The 24,609-nt window shown below is 51.0% G+C and overlaps 1 protein-coding gene across 4 annotated transcripts in view; it reads right to left on the bottom strand.

Moving 5' to 3' along the window:
* NRP2 (neuropilin 2) overlaps nucleotides 1–24,609 on the bottom strand; it is a 113,662-nt gene that overhangs the window by 40,715 nt on the left and 48,338 nt on the right. For all 4 annotated transcript variants that reach the window (XM_026492125.4, XM_026492126.4, XM_026492123.4 and 1 more), the window contains exons 8-12: nucleotides 14,932–15,076; nucleotides 13,474–13,823; nucleotides 11,291–11,435; nucleotides 6,921–7,037; nucleotides 3,895–4,035 (exon numbers count right to left, since the gene is read on the bottom strand). In XM_026492125.4, the coding sequence (XP_026347910.2) occupies nucleotides 3,895–4,035; nucleotides 6,921–7,037; nucleotides 11,291–11,435; nucleotides 13,474–13,823; nucleotides 14,932–15,076 (898 nt within the window). The remainder of the gene's footprint in view (nucleotides 1–3,894; nucleotides 4,036–6,920; nucleotides 7,038–11,290; nucleotides 11,436–13,473; nucleotides 13,824–14,931; nucleotides 15,077–24,609) is intronic.

Below are 24,609 nucleotides of genomic sequence, written 5' to 3'. Positions count from 1 at the left end.
ATTCCTTGCTTCTTGGTTTACACTGCCTTTGGTCCCCTCTGTGTGGAAGCAGCATCAGCAAGGACCCCAGAGATCACGCACACGTCAATGCCAAAAGATGCCTACCCAGTGTGACCAAGACAATCCCGCGACGATGGCCACGGTTTACCTCTGTGCCACCAAGCCCCGAAATGTTTCATTGTGATTAAAATTAAAACAGCTAGTGGCTACCACATTACACAGTGCAGCTGGAGACACGCGGACTCACCACAGCGTCTGAGCTTTTACCTTGCCCCTGTAACACATGAATCTGACCATCCTCAAAACTGGGTTTACGTTCATCGCACTTGAGACTTTCCCTAGAAAATACTACGGCTCCCACAGGGGAAGACATTTTCTGTGAGGTTGTAGCTCCGGAGAAAAGGCAAAGTGGCTTCTCCGAGGACGCGGGGCTGGCTCCTCTACACCCAGCAGAGGTCACTGAATTCGGGACAGGGTCCCCAGGGGCTGGTGTGAGCACACTCCAGGCTTCTAAGCCACAAGCAAAGAGCGAAAAGAAGGGATCCTGAGAGGCTTGAAAGACTATCTCGAAAAACAAAAACAGTGGCATGAAACCAGTGGGTGTCCTGTCAGCCTTAAGCAACTCTTACCACTGGCCAAAAGAACAGAACTAATTGCTGACTTGAAAGGAAAAGGAAAAAAAAAAAAAAAGACAAAACAAAACATGAGAAAAGAACTAAATCAGAAAATATCTAAGGAATGTAAGTTGTTTCCACAGACACTTCTGAGCGAGGAGGCTGTGTATGATATTTCAACATGGCTCTTCTGCCGTCCCTTCCTCCTCCCTCGGCTATCCCGACGCCTTCCACGCTCGCAGGAGACACCTCCTTTCCTACGTGCAATTACTTCTGCTCAGCTCTCCAGTAGGGGCATAAAACATATGGCACACTTCTCTTAAAGAGTGTCTCCTCTTTGCGGAGTGGTGAAGTGTGGGGGACACAGGGCTTTTGGGCTTGACCGGGAAGGTCCAGCGTCTGCCCTGCCCCTGATCAGGCACAGCTGTTTCCTGTCTCCCAACTGCTCCCCTCGGGCACCCCCCCCTTTTTTTTTTAAAGAAAGGACCACCCTGAACAGAAAGGGCTTTCCATCCTCCCCTGCTTAAAGCCCCATATCGAGCTTTGTAAGGAGAAGGAAAGTGGCAAATACAGCAAGTGACTTTTTAAAATCATCTGAGGATAGGCGGAAGGGTTCTGAGAACAACAGTACGATTTTGTTTTCTGGAGACAGGTTACAAGTGCCACTTTTTCGAACTTCAGGGATTCTTCTGGAAGAGGAAAATAATTATTTTCCTTCTCAGTATCTTCAGGGAGAAACAACATTAGATGGAGCAGTTTCTTATGGCCCTAGTTTTCTTTCTGTCCCCATCCATCCAGCCAACGGTTGGAACTCTGCCCGCTCTGCGAGCTCGCTCTGAAAAGCCCTCCTAAACCGCAGGGTGTAATGAATCAACTGGAATGAGGACAAGAGCCAGAATTTCCAACCGGTAGCCAGGGTGGCGGAAGGGGCACTCAGGTGAGGGCGAGGCCTGCATCAGGAGGAGGCGGAGGTGAGCAGGCACAGAGGTCAAGGCCAGGCTCAGATAGAGAGTAACCGCAGCTCTCTAGGAAGTGTCACTTGCTAATTGGTGGCCCTGTAGCCTGGACAGGGCTGGCCGCCGAGAGCAGACCTACGCAGAAGAGTGCAAGGGAGAAGGCCGAATTTTTAGGGAGAACCTAAGACGGTGGTTGAAAGAGAGCCAGTAAACCTCCCCAACCCGTGTCACCCATGTCCCTTCATTCAGAGCGCCTCTGCCAAGCCACCCCCTCATACCCACCTCACGCAGTGCGCGTGCACGCACACGACACTCACGCACACACAGCGCAAACACTCTCAACCACACAGACACACACGCACACAAAGGTTCACATGCAAAACATGCATACAAACACGCACACACGTATTCAGACACACAAACACCTACACATAGAACGCATGACATTTGCACACCCACGCAAAACCCACAAACACCTGGAGAAAGAAACACACGTACTGACACATCCACGCACACATAACCCACAAGTACACACTAGGCCTACACACGCTGGTGCATCCCCCATAAACCTTCCTTATGTTCGGATACAAAGTGGAGGTTGGGAAAAACAACCAATTAATTGGGCCAGGTCTCAAAGGAGAGGAAATGAAATGAAAAATCCAGGCTGGGTTATAAAAATAAGTATTTTTTTTTCCAACGTGCAGGAGGCTCATTATATTAATTAAACATTATTGCAGTGAACAAGAGGGGGAGGGTGATTAAGGCTGGGACGAGGGTAAGTGTTCTCTCCTGTAGCCCGAGGCCACGGTGATCTTCAGATATTAATCTCTCCGAGCACTCAAATGCTGAAGAGATAAACACTTGAAATATGAAAATGTTTTTCTCCAGAGCAGACGCTGTGACCCGCCAGGAAAGCAAGTGCGGGCTGTGTCAGGAGGCCGGCCCACAAAGCTCTCCTGGCATCTGTCCCACGGCCGTCCCCTGGGGACAGGGGACACCGCCAGCCCCTGGGGTTGAGAGGCAGCAGAGCAGCTCTGGGGAACCCTGCAGAAGGGGGGGCCCTCATTCCCCTATTATTCTCTAGTCAGGCAACATTTGATCTACTAATTTCCAGAACGGACACCGTTGCTCTCAGATGCTTATGGGGCTCTGAGGTCCAGGCCAGGGGTGCAGAAAAGTGAAAACCTATTGCATGGTGTGCCAGAGCCAATGTGTGCTGGCTTGTGAGAGCCAGCGGTTACATTTTCTGGAATTTTGCGAGGCAGTTGTTAAGCCCAGTCATTATTAAAAATTAAATGACATAAAGTTACCATTAAATAAGTTACATTAGAAATGAAAGTTCATAAATTCTCAAAACTCAACACCTGCTCAGTATTTGAACACACCTTGCCAGTCTCTATGCTCCTGAGGTCACTCATATCTACCCGAGCTCTCCAGTGGCAGAAAACGATCTAATGCTGTTTGTACTTCCCACCTCTGCCTCTGGTCCTGTTGTGTCGGTAGCTTAACCACAGGGGGAGTACTGACGCCACTGAAAGTGGCCAACATTACAAGGCAGGGTTTCTCTTTTTCCCCATCCCCAGAGACCTGGCGGTTAATCGCTGACCAGAATCCCGCAGTAAACGCACGCTACGGTGGACAGAGGACATGCCTCTTGCCTCCTGCCACAGGTTGAGGAGGGCTCCAGGCAAGCCCTCTCCATCAGCAGTGCCTGGAGAGGCTGCCCACACCTGGCACTCAGAAAGGGCAGCTGAACTCTATGTCAAGGACTGTTCTCCAGCAACACTCTTCCAGGAGCCGAGTGCCAGGCGGCTCTGCTAGATCCCAGGGGCACGGTAGCATTTTGGACCCTCAGCTTGGTTTGCTACCGACGTGATGATACTCTCAGAGAAGTATCAGTCGGGCTGGAGGCCAGTGGTTTCCTAAGGAGGCATTTTAGGAACAAGAGCCAGCCTGGAGTTGACAAGAGACTCCGTGATGTCGGCCGGGAGTGCTAGCTATGGTGACAAGGGGACACTGGCTCATCCCATCTCCTGAAACCTTGCAACTGCTCTTCCTTTCTTCCTTTTCTTTCTCTCCTCTTGTCCTCTCTTGTTGCCTCCTAGCTTCCAGACTGCACTGTTAATCACAAGACAGGGCTAGGAACCACGAACCAGCTATTCTGTAGGGTGACGCTGTGAGCAAAGACCGTGGTGGTTTGTGGGCACAGAGCAGAGGATGGCTCTGTGGTGGGAAGTTATGACGCTTGTCAAGGAATCTGGGGCTGGGAAACGAGCAGCAGGCTAGCCTTAACTCTTTCCTCTCTGAATCTGCCGCTGCCTTACCTGGAAACGTCCGGTCGTTGGGGCTGGAGCTGCTGGTCCAGGTGCTCCTGACCCACTTGGCATGGTCATACATCCAACCACACGGCTCCTCGGGGAAATCAAAGTTGCAGTTGAATCCTGAAGGGAGCTGCAGATCTTTGTCTGAACGGGGGAAAAAAGAACCCAAAGAAGGCAAATGAACTGGGTTCGGACAACAGCCACAGCGGTGCTATTGAAAGCTCTGGCAAGGCCTAAGTGAAGGGCAGAGAAAGAAGTGGCTCCCTTTGCTTATTCATTTAACTCATCTTGGCGATCGTTGGCTTTCGGGTCAGCCTTTGGTCTCATCCTTCCCAGGCACGAAAGCCAAGTCTGCCAGTGGTTCCCATAGTAAGCAATTATAAATGAGGACACCAAATGGCTTCAGGCTCTAATCACACTCTTCTGTCCACCTCAGAGAGCAGACAAATGTGAAAATTGCTGTTCCCTAAGTACCAGAGAAGAATGTCTCCCCAGTGCCTCCGTGGAAGGCTGGCTCCTGCCAACCTGGCTCTCACAAGTGATGGGGCAGCCCATTAGCATCCCGAGAGGCTGACGTGCCGGGGAGGTGCTGGCCAGGGAGGGGGGAGTGAGCTCTGAAACAAGGAAGGCTTGTTTGTTCCCCCTTCACCCCCTGTAATGGGTCTTTTTTTCCAGGACACGGTCAGCTCGGCATCCTCGTGGGGCGGCACTGCCAGGTGGGCGCCTGGCATGGGTAGGGCAGAACGAGGGGCCAGAGCTGCCGGCCGCCTAGCTCAGCGCTGACCAGGAGAAAAAATCACATGGCATGGCACCTTGTGCCTGCGGGCCGAGAGCCCAGGGGCAGCAGAGAACGCCTTCGTCACGGACATGTCAGCAGTGACCGCACAACGGCTCGTCCCGTCGCCTTGGTTGCCCACCTGTCTAAGCTGGAAGACTGGACCCAAAGAGTTTGGAGGCTCCACTCAGCTCTAAAAATCCTGTCTGAGCTGGTGCCAAATATGTGATTAAGTGGGGGCCGGTGTGGAGGTGGGGGAAAGAGGAAACGGGAATCCAAATTTGGATGCTTGCCGGCAGTGGCCGCGGAGACAGCGGAAAAGTGCTGGCTAATGCTAGTAGCAGGGAGGAAGTGGGGTCTTTGGCCTTCTCACTTCCCTTCTCAGGGTTCCCAGAGAGGAATTTCCGTGGGGAAGGCCTAGAATGCAGGTTAGGAAGTCTAAAGGGAACAACAGACTGGTGGAAACTAATTGCTCACACCAGGGGGGTGAGGGGAAGGGCACTGCCAGCCACGGAGGCAGACTGCCACCAGGCCCTGGTTGTGCCTCCCCTTCCCAAGAGAGAGTATTTCATGTTTGCCCTCCCTTGGCCAAAGTCAGCTTGAGTCGAGAAGAAACACATGGAATCTATTACAGAAGCATCAACCTGTGGCTTGGAAAAGTCAGCCCTTAGCCCTCACCCCCCTTCTCCCGACAATTTCTGAATTTCTATTTTTCCGTTAAAAAATATGGAGTAATTCAATATACCATAATTCCTCTCTCATGTTTACACGCATACTCTATCTCAGGAACCTAATTCCACAAAGAAACCTTTTGCAAAAAAAAAAAAAAAAAAGGGAGGAACCACCAAAGAAACCTCAAATGAAACAAACCACTATAAACGGGAAAATTACATTATACTTCTGAAAGTTTACAGAAGAACTCTTAAATTTTTCTCTGGATTGCCATTTAGCTAGAACCCCCTCCTCCTGCCCTCCACCAAGCTAACTCCGCTGATCCAATACCGTATATTAACTCCCTATGCATTCCACCGTGAGCTTGCAAACTATCTTCAACGTGTCTTGGAAGAGCCTCCAAGTCTCCTTCTCCTCTTCATAAAACAAAAACAAGTTCATTAAAATGTCAGAATCCTGTATTCAACTAACCCTGACCAATAGTGTCCCCCCGCCCACACAATATACAAAAGCACATTCCTAAAAGCATATGCATTAAATTATCATTTTTCAGTCGCACAACTTCAGCATTTATTTTTGGCTTCCCTCCCATTCTCCTCTGTAGCCATTTTCTGGAGCCGGCCACTCCATCAGCGGAGTGGGGTCGGTGCACACGCGCACGGGGCCCCAACAGACTGCGCCATCTACCTACTGAGTCTGCGCGACGCTGTGTCTCCACCAAGTCTCTCCAAGTCTCCCCAAGCCTCTCCACCAATCTTCCCTCATTTTGTCTAATGAACGTTTAATAAGGATCAGTAATTTACTGTAAGTGGAGGCTGTCGAGCCTTAAATTCTAGCCAAAAATGCCAGGTGTTCCAAAATTTGTGGTTTGTTAGGAATGTCCTCATACTTGGTAAGGTGACGTACTTTTGGGCTCTGCCAATTATTGTTTTTATCTCACATGGATGCGTTCAGAAGATGGAAGGTGATCCAGAGCTCCCACGTGAAGAGGCTGATCTGGAATGAGGAGGCCTTGGGATCTGAAGGAAGGGCTGAAGGGCCTTTGCACATCCCTGCCTTTGTCACTGACCTGTGCTCACTCCCATGGAGGATGGGATGTGCCATTTTCGGGAGCCATGATTATTACACTTTCTCAATCAGCAGTGGGTGAAGACACAGGGAAACGCGGTCACGGAATGGTTAACTGCTGAGTTAACCTGACTGCCCTGTTCCACGGGCCACGTCGCCCTGATGACCGCCAGATCTTCACCTGACTCTACGGTGGAGACAGGTCAGTACAAAAAGGCTGAGGATTCTAATGTTCCAGGGAAAGGCTAGAAAGGGAGCCTTCTCTCTGGATAGAGCCTTGTCTCAGCTGATGACCAGTAGGTCCATGCCAGTAGGCTATCCTGGTTGGTTGTTCCAGTATCTGAATGTTTCTAGATTGGTTGTAAATGGCCACTGCCCCAAGCCCCTGACTACCCGCACCTCCCTGACCTCTGACCAGGGGACGTCCAGGTCCCTGCCCCAGCCACAGGCCAGCTGCGTCTGACTGCTGGCACCGTGCCATCCCAGATGAGCTATGACTCCGACCCCCTCTCACCATCCTCAAAGCTGCAGTTCTCCCCACACTCCGTGGCTTCCTCATCGATGGGATATGGGGTGGTGGTCTCTTCGCTCTTCACAGTGGGTCCCAGGGTCTCTACGGTGGGCTTTGAGTCTGCGTAAAGGCAAAGAAAGGGGGAGTGAATGCTGCACGCAGCAGTCTTCATTGAAACCCAGCAGGAGGAAGACGCCCCTAACTCAGTTTCCTTTCTAAGTGTGGGCTTTTAAAGGAGGAAGAAAAGATAACGAATGAAGATGGACACACACACACACACACACACACACACACACTTGGAGTCACCTGTGTCTGTCAATGAAGTCAGGAGCATTGCCTGAGTTGAACGAGAATAGTCCCAAGCTGCAGAACAGCCACAATAGAGGCAGGGACACAAACCCACGTCCCTGCTGCAAAGTCCATAGCAGAGGCCTTGCGGCCAGCACAAAAGGCCAGGTGGGACCGTGATGGACGTGGGCAGAGCTGACCCCGAGGCAGGCTAACCCGTGCCCTGGGTATTCTGTTTAAGACAGAAGAGTGGGTGATCAACACGCGTGTGCGTGCACACACACACACACACACACACTAAGTGGTGCCCATCCCAAACGGTTGGAAACAGTCTCAGTGCTTAGTGACGCGAGCTTCCTGTGCACTGCCCCTCGGGCGGCTGCTGACGTGCCTTCCTGGCCAGCTCACCCTGCTCTTACGTGGAAGAGACTTCTCTTTTCAGCCTTCTGACTCAGAACTTTTTTGAACCAAAGCTAACTGACCGAGGGGGCCCACCTCTCACAAGATAATCAGAAGCGCAACAGCCAAAGTCATGAGTGAAGCCAGACAGCTGGGGAGGTGTGACCCCAGCCATTGTCGTTCCTGTTTGCACAAAACCGGACCCAAAGGAATATGGACTCAAAGGACTCAGACTCCACTTGGTGGAAGTAATTGAGGCCGTGCCTTTAGGTCAGGGTGTGGCAAATTCAAATGCTTCCTGGATGCAAGCAGCTACTGGAAGCCAGATGGCCGGCTGGGGGCTGGGGAGAGTTAAGTGCGGGATAGAAGGGGGCAGAGGACATCTTGCAGGCCTGACTCAAGGGAGGCCACCAAGACTGGCCCAGCACACTGAAGGCCTGAGGGGAGGTGGCCCAATGTGGCCAGAACTTGCAAAAAAATATTTTTTTTCTAACATGAAGCCAATTCCATTCCCATGGAAGATCTCTAGACTTGTCAACGTTGGCAACTTATTCAGAGTATTGTAACAAGGAGCGTGTGGCAAAACTTGGCAGGGCCAAACCTGGCTGCAGGCAGTCCGTTCCGACCTAGGCTCCAGGTGATGCACTCACCCATCCATTCTCTTGTCTATTTGCTCACGCCAGTCATTCATTCAGCAACTATTTATGAAATGAATGAAACGATGAGTCAGGCCCTGGGTGGGGCGAGGAGGGGTTCTGGTAACTGGCTTCAAGTCCGTGCCTCGTGCGGTGGGGTCTTCATCCCAGGTTGCCCTCCCACGAGCGACTCGCCGAATAAGCTCGTGCATTGTTCCTCCCATTTCTACACATGCTCCTTTGCGCTATTGTACGTGATTAGACGCCTTTGTCAGGCACACTTCAGGATACCATTTAATAAAGCCAGGAGCTGAAGGAAATTGCTAAATACGCTGAATAGCTTTTTCACGGTCGACTTCCCATCTTTCTGCTATTAAATACGACACACATAACCTTTCATACTTCCCTTTGCCGTGTCTACCTCTTGCTCACAGTAAATAGCAAATAACCTCGAAGCGTCCTAATTTGTAAGTTCAAATTTGTCACTGTGTCATCGAATCTCAAACTCAATTGTAAAGCAAACTATGGGCAGCAAAGCAAGAAGTAATCATTTGGAACGCAAACAAACTAACAGGTGAACCAGCCCTGTCAAATTATTGAGCTGCCGTGACTCGGGCCAGCCCTATTATTTTTCCTGCTCTCCTTTTGGGGTCGGAACGGAGTGAACCAGGGATGCGTCGCAGAAAGGAATGGGAATTTGAAAAGCAAAAAAGCCACGTGGCCTACAAGTGGTTTGTGGGGAGGTTAGGTAGCTGGCTGGTAAAGATCACATTAAATCCAGGGGCACAGGGGGCTGAGGAGGCAAGGAGAGGACCGGTAGTGTGAAGGATAGTAAGAAGGCAGGCCGTGTCCGCTGCGCTTTACTGGGAGCTCAGGGGTAACTGCCCATCAAATTGCAATGCTCCCCTTGCGATTGAAACCAGATGTCAGCAACTTCAAAGGAAAGGAGGCTGGGCGGAGGCTAAGAAGCCCCAACTCTGATCTTCCAAGGAATGGCCAGGCAGGACTTTGAAATGAGAAACCTGTTGCTGACCATCGCCAGGGTAATTTGGGCCAGGTTGGGGCAGGGGAGCAATAAGAGGAAAAGGACATTAGCAACCGTCCAGCTGGTCACATAAACCAGGGCCAGCCTGGGAGAGGCACGGCACAGAGGGGCAGGGCCGAGGAGGGAAGTAGGAGTCGGTCCCCCAGCCTGCTAAGCGACCCTGACAAGTAGCTTCCTCTCTCTGGGACTCAGTTTCCCCATCTGTGATAGAGATGTTGGCCTAGATCTGTGATTTTTTTTTTTTTCCAAAGTGTTTGCCACACTCGCTAGTAGGTTGTGGAATCAGTGTGATGGGTCATGACCAGCATTTTCGAATTTGGACTATAATATTGTCAGAGTGCGCTCACATGGGGAAAATGAGCACTGATCTGGGGACCTTTTGTTCCAGTTGTGTTTACTTATTATTACAGGTTTATTAGGTGCCAGGCAGCGGTCTAAGTACTTTATATCCATTATTTCACTGAATCCTCATAACAACCCTAGGGGGTATAGATATGCTATTATCATCCCCATTTTTCAGCTGAGATAACCAAGATGCTGAGAGGCTAAGGAACTTGTCTGAGGTCACGCAGCCAGCGTTCAGCAGAGGCAGGGCTTGTACGTGGCGATCTGTCCCCAGGGTCAGGCACTAAATACCCCATAACCCGTATGCACGCACCATGGGAGTGTGTGCTTGCAAGCCAAGTGAATTGTGATATAAAGTTATTTTAAACTGTGGATCATGGTCAAAAATGTTTGAAAGCCACTGGCCTAGAAGCTCCTGGGTCCCCTGCAGCTCTAACCCTTTGATTTCGAAGAGGCCATGAATGAAGCCAGCTTGTCTCACTGCTGGAGGGGCAGTTTTCTGCACCTGCAAGCAAACAGGTGTCTTACATTCAGCGGGCTGCAGGGAAACTTGGCCTTTCCCCTACCTGATGGGGAGTCGAGTGTCTTCCCACTAAAATGTATTCACTGGGGTCGCCTTCAATCCAAAGGTGTGAGAGGCTAATTTGGGCCCGATCCAGCCTGCGTGCCTCCACGGGGCTCCTCCTCCGTGCCTTCGGGGCCAGCACACAGGCAGCATGCTCCCCCCCGGGGCGCCAGAAGCACTTCTCCGACTTGCCCTTATTATCCTTTCCGACACCCACACGGCACAGACAGGAAAATGGAGAGACCTGGGGGCCTGGTGGACAGAGGCAGGGCAGCTCGGCCTGGGTTCGGGTGGCTCCCTTGAGCTCCTTTCGGAGGGCAGTGAGCCAGCTCCAGGTGAGATCTCACGCCAGCTCTGCCCAAGGAGGTGCCCAGAGGAAGGCTGGGGCCTGACTCAGAAGAAAAGGGTGCATCCCGGAAGCAGGGGGGGTGGGCATGCGCAGTGGGCCTTATCTGCATTAAGGGGAGTGAGAGATCTTCCCTGGGCCTGGGCCGCCGAGGGTGGCGGGGTGAGGTGGGAGGGGAGGAAGGAGCAAGACTCCTGCTGCATGTGGGGAAGAAGTCCTACTCCCGTCAGCTTCCCTACAACAGGGTCCCTCCTGAGCAAATAAATGCTTTTTACAGATGTGGCTTCGAAATGAAAATGAAGTCTCTTAGCCATTGACATCTGGAGGCCAGATTCAGACATAAACCGATTACTTTATTATCATGAGGGGGTTTTTTCTTCCCTAAATCAACAGCCACAGCCTTCTGGCCTGAAGAGTCAGGGTCTAATTGAATTTGGGTGGGTGGTGTGTGGTTATGATTTGTTTTTGAGAGACTGGGGTTGGGGAACTGAAATGATCCTTTAAAAAAGACAAAGCACATCCCTTGAAAAATTGTCCCCAGTCCTGAGGCTGCAGTGCCCATGGTTTGAGGCAGGAGATCATGGCAGGGCCTGGGGTGGGTAGGGTTTCGAGCTGACAGAGCTTCACCGGGGAGGGCTGCCCTCTCTGCCCATCCACGACATCATGGTCTGACCTCCTCCCAGGGCATCCCGGGAAGCCAGGGTCACATGACCAAGTGAGCGAGACCTGGAGTGGGAAAGCAGGCCTTACCTGTCCAGTCACAGCCCAGCACCTCCAGCCGCATCCCAATCCCTGCTGGAGACCACCTCTCAGGGTACACCCGCACGTACTGTGCCGGAACGGGGTCGAATCTTCGGATGTCAGGGGTGTCATAGTGCATGTTCCCTTCAAACAGCTGCAGGGGAGACAGGCCACTCAGCCCTTCTTCTGTGGGACCACCTCCCCACCCCTCCCCTTCTTCCCTTTCCTTCCCCCCCTTCTTCCCTTTCCTTCCCCTTCTCCTCTCTGCCCCTCACATCCATCCAGAAGGCAGTCTCAGTTGACTCACTAGACATTACAACCCAGAGGAGCTCCATTCTCAGACCAAAGTTTTGATTCATTTGGAAGATGGTTAGGGTCCCAGAAACATAGAAAAGAGGGAGGAAATGAAAGTGGCAATTGCTAGATTCTGCCTTCTATCCTGGGACTGGAGGCTGTGGACTCAGGAAAGAATTAGGCTCTGAATGGACTTGGCTAGAGGGAAGAGAAGTGAATTTTAGGCTGCTTTGCCCATTGTCTTAGAAGTTCTTGTTGTAGGGGCACCTGGGTGGCTCAGGTGGTTAAGGGTCTGTCTTCAGCTCAGGTCATGATCCCGGGGTCCTGGGATTGAGCCCCATGTCACGCTCCCTGCTCAGCGGGGAGTCTGCTTCTCCTTCTCCCTCTGCCCCTCCCCATGCTCATGCTCTCTCTCTCTCTGTCTCTCTCAAATAAATTAATAAAATCTTAAAAAAAAAAAAAGAGGTTCTTGTTGTAATGCTTGAAAGTCTAGATGCAGAAAGCCCCAGCTGACTGACAGCTCCCAGGTCGCTGAAAGCTGCAGGTGGAGGGACCATCCTCTTCTCTAGGCTAATGACAACATCCTCTCATCACGCATGGACGGTCTGAGACCGTGTTCCCCTAAGCTTTGTTTAGCAGAGCCAATTCTGTCAAAACAAAGCTCACCTAGGGCCCCAGGACATGAACTGAGGACAGTGAGGCTGTCCTGGTCCAAGCCAGGTGGGGGACCCAACCCGGAGCACGTGTGGGAGCCACTGCTTTGGGGCAACGTTGGTGAGGAGACAAGCCAGGGGCTGTGGCTAATCAGCCCTGAGAACTGCAGCCGGGCCACCTCCTCTGCAGGATGCCCACAATTCCAAAAGGGGGCACTGTCACGGGGAGGGCAGGCCCTAGACTAAGATCATCTCCTTTCCCAGGCTCCCAGAGCGGTCAAGAAGAGCCAGGGTCAGCTCTCCCCAGGAAAACCCATGGTCCAACTTCTGCTCTGTCCACTGAAGTTTCCAGTTACCAAGCTCTGAGCCTTTCCAGGCCCCTAAATTGTGAGCTGGGTGTTTACATCAGCATTGCAAAGCCTCCAACCGAGGCCGTGCCTCTGTATTAAGAATGGAAACATTTACGGAGACAAGGGGACCAAAGAGACATAAAATTCCCCCTTCCTTGGTAAAAGAGGCCTGCTCTTCTGAGGAAAACAAGGGTAACTCAGCAGTTAGGATCAGAATGCCTGACCCCCCCCGAGATTGACCTCGAGAGTGACAGGCATGATGTCTTTTCCCCTTGCTGGGGGCTCCTCCATACCCAGCGTTAAGGGCTGACCCTTACTGGCCTGGGAAGTTTCTCTTGCCTTCCCAGCCTCAGTATGAGAGGTGGGAAAGATCTAAGCAGAGTCCAGACTGGGAAAATACAAAGGAGTGCAGTGACATTCAAAAAAACAGTTGTTTTTGGAAGTAATCCCCTAGTTTCTATACTTAAGCCTCCAAAAACTACATCCCCTTTGGACGTCTGGCCAATTCCAAGGAAACGTCATCTGAAAGAGGGTGTAAAGGGTGTCCAACTTGACAGAAAGGCAGTGCGGGGTGGCGGGTAGGTGTCTGGGCTCTGGACTCAGACTGTCTGAATCATGGCTCTCCACAGGCATACACTGTGACCCCGGGGGTGACACCAAGCCTCACTTTTGTCATGGGAGTGACACGGGAGTGACAAAAGGATCCTCCTTGTAAAGATGGTGGAAGGATTAAAATACGGCATTTAGCAGTGTCTTGCACCAAGGAATCTCAGCTAATGTTTGTTTATTAGAATACAGGGGGTCTGGTGACGATTATCTAGTTAGGAAGTCAGCACCCCCAAACTTAACCTCCCTGTTTGAGGTAGGGTTAGGGAGTCTTCCAGGAATGGCTTACCTTCGGCTGTTGGGTCCTGGGGTCCTGGATGTGTTCCCAGTCTCTGCCATTTAGGCTATAGGAGACTTTGAACTTGCGCACGAATGCCCTGGCTTCCACGGCAGTGATGCTGTCTCCCCCGCGGGCCCCCTGGATGATGATGCCCTTCACCGTCTTGGGCACTCCCAGGTCCACCTGAAGCCACTCCTCGCCCGGCTGGGCCTGAGGGGTCCGCGGGAACCAACCCGAGCGGCTGCTGACCAGGCGGGCGGCGCTGGGGCTCCAGAGGTACTCGCGGGTAGAGGAGGCCGAGATCTGAGCATCAGGGATGAGGCCCGAGAGCATCCCCAGCATGTTGGAGCAGGGGGCGTCTGTGGAGGGGAGGGAGACCCAAGAGCTCACGGCTGGCACCCTGCTTACCGGACACCACCTCCCATTAGTAGGGAGCTGTGAAAAAACCCGACTGCCATGTGCTGGAAGCCAGCACTGATTTCTTTGCATTTCAAGCAATGTGTTTAAGAGCCCAGACTGGGAGCCCGACTGCCTGGGTCCATGTCTGCTTTGTCCCTTACTAGCTGCCTGACCTCAGGCAAACGATTCAACTGCTCTGTACTGCAGTGTATCCAGGTCTGAAGGAGGGCTAGCGGCAGAACTCATCTCTTAGGGGCTGTTGTAAGGGTTCCATCAGTTACTACGTAAATGGTCTGGCACACCTAGCATCTCACACTGTTAGCCAACGACCCTCACATCCTTGCCGGTGGCACTGGGCCCCCTCGAGCCTCCCAGGGCAGTGAGCGCAGCGGAGCTCAGCTGAGCCCTCAGTTGTTTCCTGGATGATTGTTTGCCCAACTGGATGGAAATTTTCCGGGGGTCAGGTCTTTGCTTCCACATGTGTTATCATAGCTTTTTACTACCTTGTGTCCTTTGCACATGCTGTTCCTGCTGCTCCAAATGCTGTTCCCCTCCATCATCATCAGACTAACCTTTACTTAAGTATCACATCCTCAGAAAGTCCGTCCCCTAACTTCCAATCAATAGTCAGTTAGGTCCCCTCCACCACTCTTTCTCTGAGCACCCTGTTCTTCTCCTTCATCCATGCATCTTAGTTTGTAACTATCCAGTAGTTGGTCTGGTTACGATCTATGCTGCCCGCCAGCCTGAAAGTTTCATATGGTTAGAGACCCCACCCGCTTGTTCACTTCCCTTGTCCGCTTCCATTCCCAGCATGGGGCCTGTTGCACAGCAAGCCTCCAAGAATACTCCTGCAGCCAAGGAGCGAGTGGCAGATGCATGGATAATGGTATGCGGCAAGACAAGGTCTGTAGTCAGGGTGTATTAGATACTGCTAAGCAGAGCTCCAGGCTAAAGTGAGCCTTCTGGAAAGGTCACGAGGTGCAATCATGCTATTTGCAGAGGGGTGAAAGAGGGAGCACAGTCAGGACACAATCAACTCCGCAGCCTCCCCGGGATCCCCCTCACCTGTGACTCGGCAGCCGAAGAGCTCCAGCCGCAGGGCGATGCCCGAGTGCCAGGTCTGGGGCCGGACCCTGACGAACCTGGTCAGCAGTGGCGTGTGCAGCTTGTTGAGAACCACCTCCGTTGCGTCGTTGTTGGCTTGGAATACCTGCAGCGTCAGATGAGAAAGCACTGTCCAAATCCATGTGTGGTGCGGCCACTCACCCAGCCTTTGAAGGCGGTGCAAAAGTTCTGTTGAACCTTATTTCCCTCAAGCTTATAATAATCAGTGTGTTTGTTGTTTGGGGCTGTTTTAGAAGCACCATGAAAAAAAAATTAATTTCTCACACTGCTCTAACTTGAAAACAATAACTGGTCTTCACAAAAACTTTCAGAGGAAAGAAAAATTTGCCTCTGGGCTGAGAGCAAGCAGAAGGCGGCGCCTGAAAAATGGAGCAGAACGGTCATCTTCTAGGGCTAGTGGACCTCACAAGCTTGAACTTGATTCTCCCCCTCCCTCACGGTGCAGGCATACAGGAATATTTTGCAGGGTATTTTTATAAAGTGCTTCATAGTTGTTCTGTTAGTTACTTAGGGGCCCCCCCTGCTCCGTGAACGGGGGAGAATGTGGGGGGTGCCATCTACTCCTCGGGGCCCTATGTCAATCAACACTTTTCTTGGTTCCATCTGGTCTTTGTTGGAGGGTCAGGGTTACAGACAGTCTCTCAGAGTCCTGCCCTGGCTTCCTCTCACTGTGGTCCCACACTGTAATGAAATCCATCCCTGTCCCCATCTGACCAGTGCATCTCTTAGGGGAGGAAAGGCCTTTTGGAGTAGCTTCTAAGCCAACATGGTAGGAGCAAGTCCTAGTTTACCAGATGGCCCAAATCAATAACTGCCATATGGACCTTATGCTTTTCTGTGCTCTCCATTAAAAAAAAAAAAAAAAAAAGTAGCTGGAGCAAGTGTATGTGAGTTTCTTTTGGTTTCCTTGGCTAAGGGTGGAGGAGAAAGACCACCAACCAAGCATCACTTCTAAATCAGACCTGTCATAGCTGTAACAACCAAGAGAATCTGCAAGTCGACTCGAGGGCACTTCAGCTTATGAGATGTGTAACATGCCAGGCGTGTGGGCACTGACAGGGCTGGGACCAGAGTGGGGGGACTGGTCTGTTCCCAAACCCCTGACCAGACGCCCCGTAAACACAACTGCATCTATAACGCCTCGGGAAGTAAGTATTGTTATTTCTGCTTTAGTGATGAGAAAATGGAGGCTCAGAGAGGTCTGTCTGGATCCAAATCTTCTGCCCTGTTTTTAGGCTGCAGGCTTATGGTTTCCTACATTAGTTCTCATCTCTTTTCACAGATCTGCAGCATTTGTATTGGTGCCTAGGAGTCTTGGAGTTCTTAAGGTCCCCGAGCCTGGGCTGAATGGAGGTGGGGTTACTCTTCAGGGATGTGTGTTTATAATCCTGACTTTGAAAGCTCTGAGTAACAGCAATGAGCTGCATGGCAGCTTAGAGCTAATTAACAACGTGGTCCTTTCTTTCCCATGAACTGTAACTAGGAACTTTGCCATTTGGCAACCTTGAACCCTCCATATTTCCCACTTGCTGAGGTCAAAATTAGAGCCCTTAAATAGCACACCACTGATGGTGGGGATGAAGGGTAAAAGACATTACACCCTTTGCAACCAGATCAGGGAAGTGGCTTGCTTAAGACAGATGGAGCAAAAGAGAGGAGGAGACAAGGTTCCCGCTGGCCCACCACACTCAGTTTCAACCCCTTGTTCCTGGCACCTGCCCCTCCTGTCCCTCCCTGTCCTCACTAGGGAGCCTTCCGCCCATCCCGAGGCTGAGGGTCTTCCTTTGCTGCCTTGCTAACTGCAGGGAGCAAGAGGCAGAACTGCTTGATCGCCCATCACTCCCAGGTCTGATCTGGCTCCTTCCTTTACAGTGACTGGGGACAAAGAGGGGCGAGAAGACAAAACAAGGGAAGAAAGACCAGGCAAACAGGAGGCAAGAGGGTTAGAGTCAGGCACCTGGGGGAAGGCTGATGCAAGGAGGGGGAGAGAGGGGCCCAAGCCTCTGTGATCTGAACCTTGGAGCAGGACGACCGAGGCAGGGGACAGGGCCCAGGAAGGCCCCGGTCTGGCCATGCCCATTCCATGGGTTCTCGGGAGCTTAGAAAGAGCTCCGCAGCTCTGAGGAAAGGAATGAGGGCATTGAATCGGAGGGAAAGAGATTAATCAGCTCTCTAGAATCCAGCATGAGGCAGAGGCTTTTGTTTGTTTTTTGTTTTGTTTTGGCAGGGAAGGAGCAAGTGCGGCCCTTTGCTTATTTGGGGAGGGTGCTGCAAGCGGTGGGGGGCCGCCCTTGGCCTGCTCCCCGGGGATGGTGAGGGTGACTGTGTGTGGCCCGCATCAGCAGATGCTAAGGAGTTCATCTGGGGAGGGGAGCCGGGATCGTCCCGTGAACGCGTCCTCGGAGCGCCGAGGGGATGCGAACTCTGACACAGCTGCTAGCCCACGGCACGCACACGACGCTGGCACCGCTCAGAAACACAGCACGTCTTATGTGTTTTTAATATCCAATTTTATCTTATCTGACCCCTTCATTTCTCAGCCTTGGCAGACAACACTAAGGAACCTTTCCTCCCCCTCTCAGTGAAGAAATGACTATGTCTTTGGACTGCCTTTGGGAGGCTGGCACGGGCGTGAGTGTGGTAGCACGTGGGCAGGGGCGTGCACACACGCGCGTGTGTACCTGTCTGGCCACGGGGCTGGTCTTCCCACGGCGGCACGTGGTCCCAGGCTTTGGGCGAGCCCCCTGGATCTCTGGGTGCAGTGACAGCCGTCAGAAAGGGAGGCGAGCACACGGTCTCTCTGCTTAGAGAGACCCACCTACCAGGCTGCTCCCCGCTGAGCATCATTCGGCCTTCCCGTTCGGCTCACTCTGCTCCTACCCTGGCCTGGAACCAAACGGACGCTGGTTCAACCTGGCCTTGAACTGTCCTTTGGGTTTCTGAGCCTGGCTCCTTCTTGGTTTCTTGTGTGCTCTTGACTTTGCGCTCATATCCGCCCCTGCCCTCTGGACCCTTGGCTGAAGGAGAGACGGCTTATTTTATTAAACTCTTTATACACTTCTCACTCTGAGTGGGGAAAACACCCCAAACACCACTGAAGCAGGCGCCAGGGGAGACAGTCTGCTGCTGCTGAGCTCATCAGTGTGGGCAAATGTCTCCACCTCCCCCAGGCCCCAATTTCCTCCTCTATGAAATGAGCTGATTTGTCAAGTCCTTTCTGGCCCCCAGATTTTAAGGCTTTCTGCCTAAGAGTTTCCAACTAGACCTGCCCCAGCAGTGCCCATTTTGTAAAGGGCATTTTCATTGTCCAGGGTCCCTTAATGCCTAAGTGCTTTGGTGGACAAGGGCTATGGGTTTTAATACACTTCAACGAGTGCCCAGGACACACGGTGAGTGCCCCACTCAGAAGGAGAGCGCACCTTGTTGACGTTTTTGCTCGATAACAGTCCCAATTATTAATAATGAAAAGTAATGAATAACAACACCTTAGTCCTTACATACTGTATTTCACCCAAAGATATCAAAGTGCAATTTATGAAAATCCATTTTTAATGAAATATTAAGCAGTTTCTATTTCTCCTGACCCCATGGATTTACAAGGTCTCTATTTTTCTCCCTGCATCTTCCTATTTATAGCTGGGAAATGCTATCATATATTATACATCTTTATGACTTTCTCAATGCTTCTGTGGTTTCAGAATCACCCTTCATATGTTTTCTGATCAAATTCTCGGAGATGGATTCTTGGCTTCTAGTCTAGGCATTGCAAGGTAAGGGGCTGTGTGCATGGGAAATGATGCCAGGAAATTGGTTTTATTCCCTATTCCCTGCCGACTCACTGAATGACTATAGGCAAATCAATAATCCTTAGATACCTTGGTTTCTCCTTCAGGAAAAGGAAGTTGATAGAGGCTTGCAGATAGACACTAAGGTCTACCAGCCCTCCCTGCTGGCTCCAACGCCTGCACAACACCCAGGACCGATGTTAGAGTGGAAGCTACGTCACACATAACACATGCGTCTCTGTTTGATGGGGAGGGTTCAAGGTCTGAAAGCCACTGACTCCCAAGTCCCACCTCAAGGCCCCAAATTTTCAGGCCAGAACTTGACAGTGAGGTGTCCATGATGCTAAGAAACCTCAGTGGGTCGTCAACGTACGGTACACCCCGATAAGCATATACCAAACGTGATGATTGCACTGGAACATCTGCTTTAAAAGCTGGATGTCACAGATGGTACACATTTTTGTTAATTTTTAAAAGCAAAATGCTAATATGGTTGCTTGATCACCCAAAGGAAAATGAGAAGTATGTTCAAGGTGTCTCTAGCTTTCTTAAGAGCTAAGGATGGTGTTGATTGATGTAATTATTAAATTATGTGTGTGTGTGTGTGTGTGTGTGTTTATGTTGAACACATAGACTTCTTCAAATGCATCTCTGCAAACCAAGTTTAAAAAGCAGTTCAGGGCACAAAGTGGTTTGGATAACCCGTTTGGTGCCTCGCTGAATTCTGAACATAATCCAACACTTTCCAATTGATTCTTGAGACCTCTGGTTTATTTTCAGAAAGACAGAATCTGAAACCAGCAGCACTTCAAAGACTTGCTGATTTTCACCTCTGGGGGGAGGGGACACCTGCCAATTAACTTGGCTGTTATCCAACACCCCCGTGTGGTGACTATCTACATACCCCACCCAGCAAAAGAAAAAAATCCCCATGTTGTGACCATGCTTATGAGCTCCTCAGGCACGGACTCTCCTACTGCGCCAAATAAAAGAAGATAATACATGTGATCTAATAGGAAACATCTAGCCAGAAAGCATCCCTGATGGTTTTGAGGTCTTTTCTCTATTTTTCTACCCCATTTCTTGTCACAGTCACCTCTCCCTGCCGCCCTGTCCTTAAGTCTTGTAAGAACAGGCAGGGACTCTAGCACTGCTGAGAACAAGGAGCGCTGGCCTGCCTACCTCGGAGGACTCTCGGCAGGGGGGTTCACCGCCAAGCCTAAGTCCCTCTCCCGTACACCAGTCCTCTCTGCCATCCGAGGTGCCCAGGATGGTGTGGCCGCTCCACGTCCATCACAGTCCTTGAGCTCCTTGGCGCAGGGACACGGGGCAGGCTTGTGGTGGGAGCTGACTGTAACCTTCCTCCACCAGGCGGGCCCTTCCACCGACAGATGCAGCCTCTCATTACGGGCACCGCCTCCCGTTGGAGTGGGGCTTCGGTATGCAGTCTGCACACGCCTGTCTCTTCATTACCTATGGTGTGACCTACGGTTTATTCCTATTTTGCTGTAAATATCTGAACGTGGCCAGCTCCAGGGACCGCAAAGAAAGCAGGAAATTTTTCAAAGACGATATAGTGCTGGAGCCCCGAGGTAGAAATTGTGCAGGGACGGTCTTCTTCCTTTTTTTAAAAAAACAAATATTTCTCTCCACTAATAAATGTTTCATTGCATCCAAAGTTCTCCTTTTCAATCTATTTGGCACAGACACTCAAGGAGGAGGAGAACAAAGCGGGCAGAAAAGAGAGGAGGCAGGAGCGGAGGGCAGAAACTGGGGAAACCAGTAGCACATTTTAAAAATCTCTCTCAGAAACAATTGAACTGACTCATCCTTGCAGCGGAACCAAACGCCTGTCCTCTCTCTCCCACCCCCTTCCCTCACGTTTTCTCTAAAACCAGCCACTGGGGCCACACATAAAAATAAATTGCTAATCAATGGTTGACATCCTGTTTAATTAATTTGTTGCACCAAGCAGGCAAGGGGTGGGGGCGGGGCAGGGGGCTGTTGCACGCGGGGAAAATGATGTTCAGGTAATGGACATTTTTTTTCTTTTTTGTAAATCATGGCCCTAACATTTCTCTCTTAAAACTCCTCCTTAAAAACTATAATTTTTTTTAATATATAAAGCAGCTTTCATTCTAGCAGATGTGGGAACTTAGCCAGAACAGAGTCAGAAGGGATGCGTCTCCTATGTATGTGGATACATATACACATATGAGAGAGAAGAGCGGGGGAGAGTTTAAGGGAGGGTAAGGATGCGGGTAGGGCAGAGAAAGTTCCCTACCCACCAAATGCTCATTTATGACCACGATGCCCTCCTGCCTCCTGCTCTTTTACTCAGGGCTGTTTTTGTCGTCAAGCAGGTCTGTGGTGTGGAGGAGACAGAGGAGCAGGAGCCTGTCACGGGGTGGAGGGCGGGGGAGGCCGCTTTCTTCCTGGGGGTGGGGGTGGAGGTGGGTGGGATGTGCGCATCCCATCTGTGTGCGCCTTGTGGGTCTCGTCAGATTTACTGCGGGATTATATTACCCCCATCGAGACGTAGAGCCCTGGAACATAGCACACTAACAGGATTAGGGTTTCGGGACTGGAGACAGGAAAGCACCAGGGAGAAGAGCAGAGGAGGGAAGGGGAGGGAAGCTCAGGGATTTGGGGCTGGAGGAGAGATGGGGTGGGGGAGAGTGTGGCATCAGAGCAATGGAAGGGAATGGCCAATGTCCTCCTGTAAAGGTGGGGGCAGAAACACAATCTCACTGGGTCGGCAGGGTTCTCCGTACTGAAAACCTCTTGCGACATCATCATATTTTTTGAGAAGGCGCCTTTAACTTGCAGGTGGGCAGAAGGGAGTGCGAAAGGGTACAGGGAGTAGGGTTCCTGAGCCTGTCTGCACTCCTCTGCCAGTAGAATCTCAGCCAATCACAGAGCAGGAAACAGCCATGTTTCCACCAGGTGACGTGTTCACCCCAGTGCTCATCTAGGGACGCTGGAGTGAGGGCAAAGAATTTCTGCAGCCCAAGCAAGATCGCTGTGCCCTTCGAAACCCCCTGCTCACTCGCTCTGTCCTATTGGCCTCAGTGCACAGCAGTGAGATGGAAAGCACTGGGAATTTGGCATCAAGGCCACAAGCGCCAGGGAGGCTGGCCTCAGCTCCCAGAGACAGTGCAGCACCCATGGGAGTTGGGTGAAGCCAGCCACGGGAGCCTGATAGAGAAAAGGTTCCAAGCTTGTGTATAATGACATTTTCCCTTGGGCTTCCTAAGTGGAGAGGCTAAAGGTCTGAGCTCATCCCATGGCAAATGGATAAGGGACAAACTTAATTATCTAGGGCCCTGGATTCCTCTCAGTTATAACTGAAGGGGGCAGAAAAACTGGGGGATATGAATTTCAAAAGGGCATCGGCCCTCTTCAGAATATATAGAACCCCAGTTCCAAGTTGGAGTCAGATGCATGACTTCTGAAGTCTGCTGCTCATTCCCAGCTGACAGCTTGAGTCACTGCCATAATCTTATATACAGTCAATAAGACTGCAATGAAAAGGATAAGGGGAAACCAGTCATCTACCAGGAGGTAAAAAAAAAAAAGTACTTTTTAAAAACTCTGAGTTATTAATTGGAGGAATAACTGCACCCATAACAGAAGAATGAAACTGAGAAGGGTAATGTTTATCTGAGGCAGCTCGAGTGCAGGACCCATCAGATGCAGAGAGAGGTCTGGATGACTTATCAGGTCCCTTCCAGACCTATGATTTTAAAAGAGGCAGATAAATATCCCATGGGGCCTTGTTACTTTTTAAATTGATAACTTGCTTCTGCTCAAGAAGAGCTTTGCGGGTCTAATACATTAATTATATCTGCAGAGAGCCTTCCATCTACGGATCCCAAGGTGCCCTGCCAACACCAGCTACAGCACCATTCCGTTTGGGCAAGCGGAAACACTGAGGCACGGAGCTATTAAGAGAAATTTCCAGGGTCACACGATGCATCATCTAAGAAGATCTGAAAATAGACGCCACATGGTTCTGTTAGCCGACTGATTTAGGGGGGTTGGTTTTCTGACACCGCTCTCTCTCCTCCTAAGTCTCAGACAAATTTGCGGAGGATTTTAAATTTTCCAATGGCTTTCAAAGTGATTTGTTTTAATTAATTTTTTAGAAAAGATTTTATTTATTTATTTGACAGAGAGAGAGACAGCCAGCGAGAGAGGGAACACAAGCAGGGGGAGTGGGAGAGGAAGAAGCAGGCTCATAGCAGAGGAGCCTGATGTGGGGCTCGGTCCCATAACGCCGGGATCACGCCCTGAGCCGAAGGCAGACGCTTAACGACTGCGTCACTCAGGCGCCCCTGTTTTAATTTAGAATATAAATATAGGACAGAGAATTTTTTGAAGGGGGGTGTTTACATGTTTGGAAGGGATGTGGCCAAATCAAACGCAAAGAAACTTCTCTCAGCTCTACATCCTTGGGATTCTAGGACGGAGCCCGAACTCCAGACCAATGAGCCGAGCGCACTAAGCCAGGCTGTCCGAGGATGGAGGCTCTCCAGGAAAATGCACACCTCTAGACCCCTAGACTGAAGATCTAGGAAGCAGACTTCGCTCTGGTTGCAAGATGACAGCAAGGCCCGGATCAGATTGCTGGGACTATCCTCCTGGAGATCAAAGCCCTGTGACCAGGAGCCTTTCATGAGGACTCCACACTTCCCCACGTCCCCGGGGCAAATTACTCTAAGAGCTTCAATTCCAGTCTTTGAAACTCTGTTCCATTCTGAAGCCAATGAGCTGGTACCTGGAGGTTCTCTGATCCCCTTGGAGGCCATCGCTGCACGAATGGCACCAGCTTATTTAGTACATTTCTGCCACTCATTACAGGGTAATTCTGAAAACTCTTGGACCTCATCCCTGTCCTCACCCTCCCATCCTCAATCTGGCCATTGAGATATATTTAGCACCCCCACAGACTCTCTCTTTGAGCCCAAATTTCTTCCAAATACATCAGGGCAGCCAGCAGCACTGTGACTAACAGGTAGCCAGGGCTATGTCAACAAGGAGATGCCCACGTTCACCAAATAAGGGAGAAACGGAGACGAGGCCTTTTGCCTAGACATATAAGGGCAACGGCCTCTGTCCCCCTGTCCTGACACTAGCCTTGGCCTCGTTCCGTCCAGCGTACACTCACAGAACCAACGATTCCGAGGTGAGCAGGGTCCTGGCCAAGGCCTCGCGCCTCCAGCTCCTGCTGTGTTTCTCCCTGCCCTTCCCGTGGCCCGTGGGTACATAACTGTGCCCATAATTACAGACACAGACGTGAGCCTTCTAATACTGTATTTACAACACCATGTCTATGTTTGGGGTGTTATTAATATAGCTGGTGAAACCAAAAGCAGTAGTTTTCTGCTTGTGGTTTCTGAAGAAATATATGTGAAAGAATTGGTATAATCTCAGGGAGCATGTGGGCTGGATATGGGCTCCATCAGGCGGACAAGCGCTCTGCCTTGTGGTTACGCCATAAATATGCATAAGGAGGGCCCACCCTATAGGAAAATCATAGGTTCCATATTTATGGCATGTGTCATTGGCTAAGGGTTTGGGGATGTGCTGTACATGTGGCCTGCGTAAATGGGCCGTGTTTTGCCAGGAGGATGCTTGCAATATCCCCCACGATAGTCAAATGCCTCCGTCAGAGGCAACCTCACCATGACCTGCTGGGTAGAAGGAGACGAAGAAGAGGCTGCTCACAGGCTAGGGGAAGCTGGAAAACAGCTCCTTAGTCTTCCTCACTTCCTGGCCACAAGAAGGAAGTCGTTCCCCTGTAGGACCAGGCCTTGCCTCAGCCCCACCT

This window comes from Ursus arctos, unplaced genomic scaffold, assembly GCF_023065955.2.
Source record: "Ursus arctos isolate Adak ecotype North America unplaced genomic scaffold, UrsArc2.0 scaffold_1, whole genome shotgun sequence".
Lineage (NCBI taxonomy): Eukaryota > Metazoa > Chordata > Mammalia > Carnivora > Ursidae > Ursus > Ursus arctos.
The sequence above is the reverse complement of the archived record's forward strand: the minus strand, read 5'-3'. Positions and strand labels throughout refer to the sequence as shown.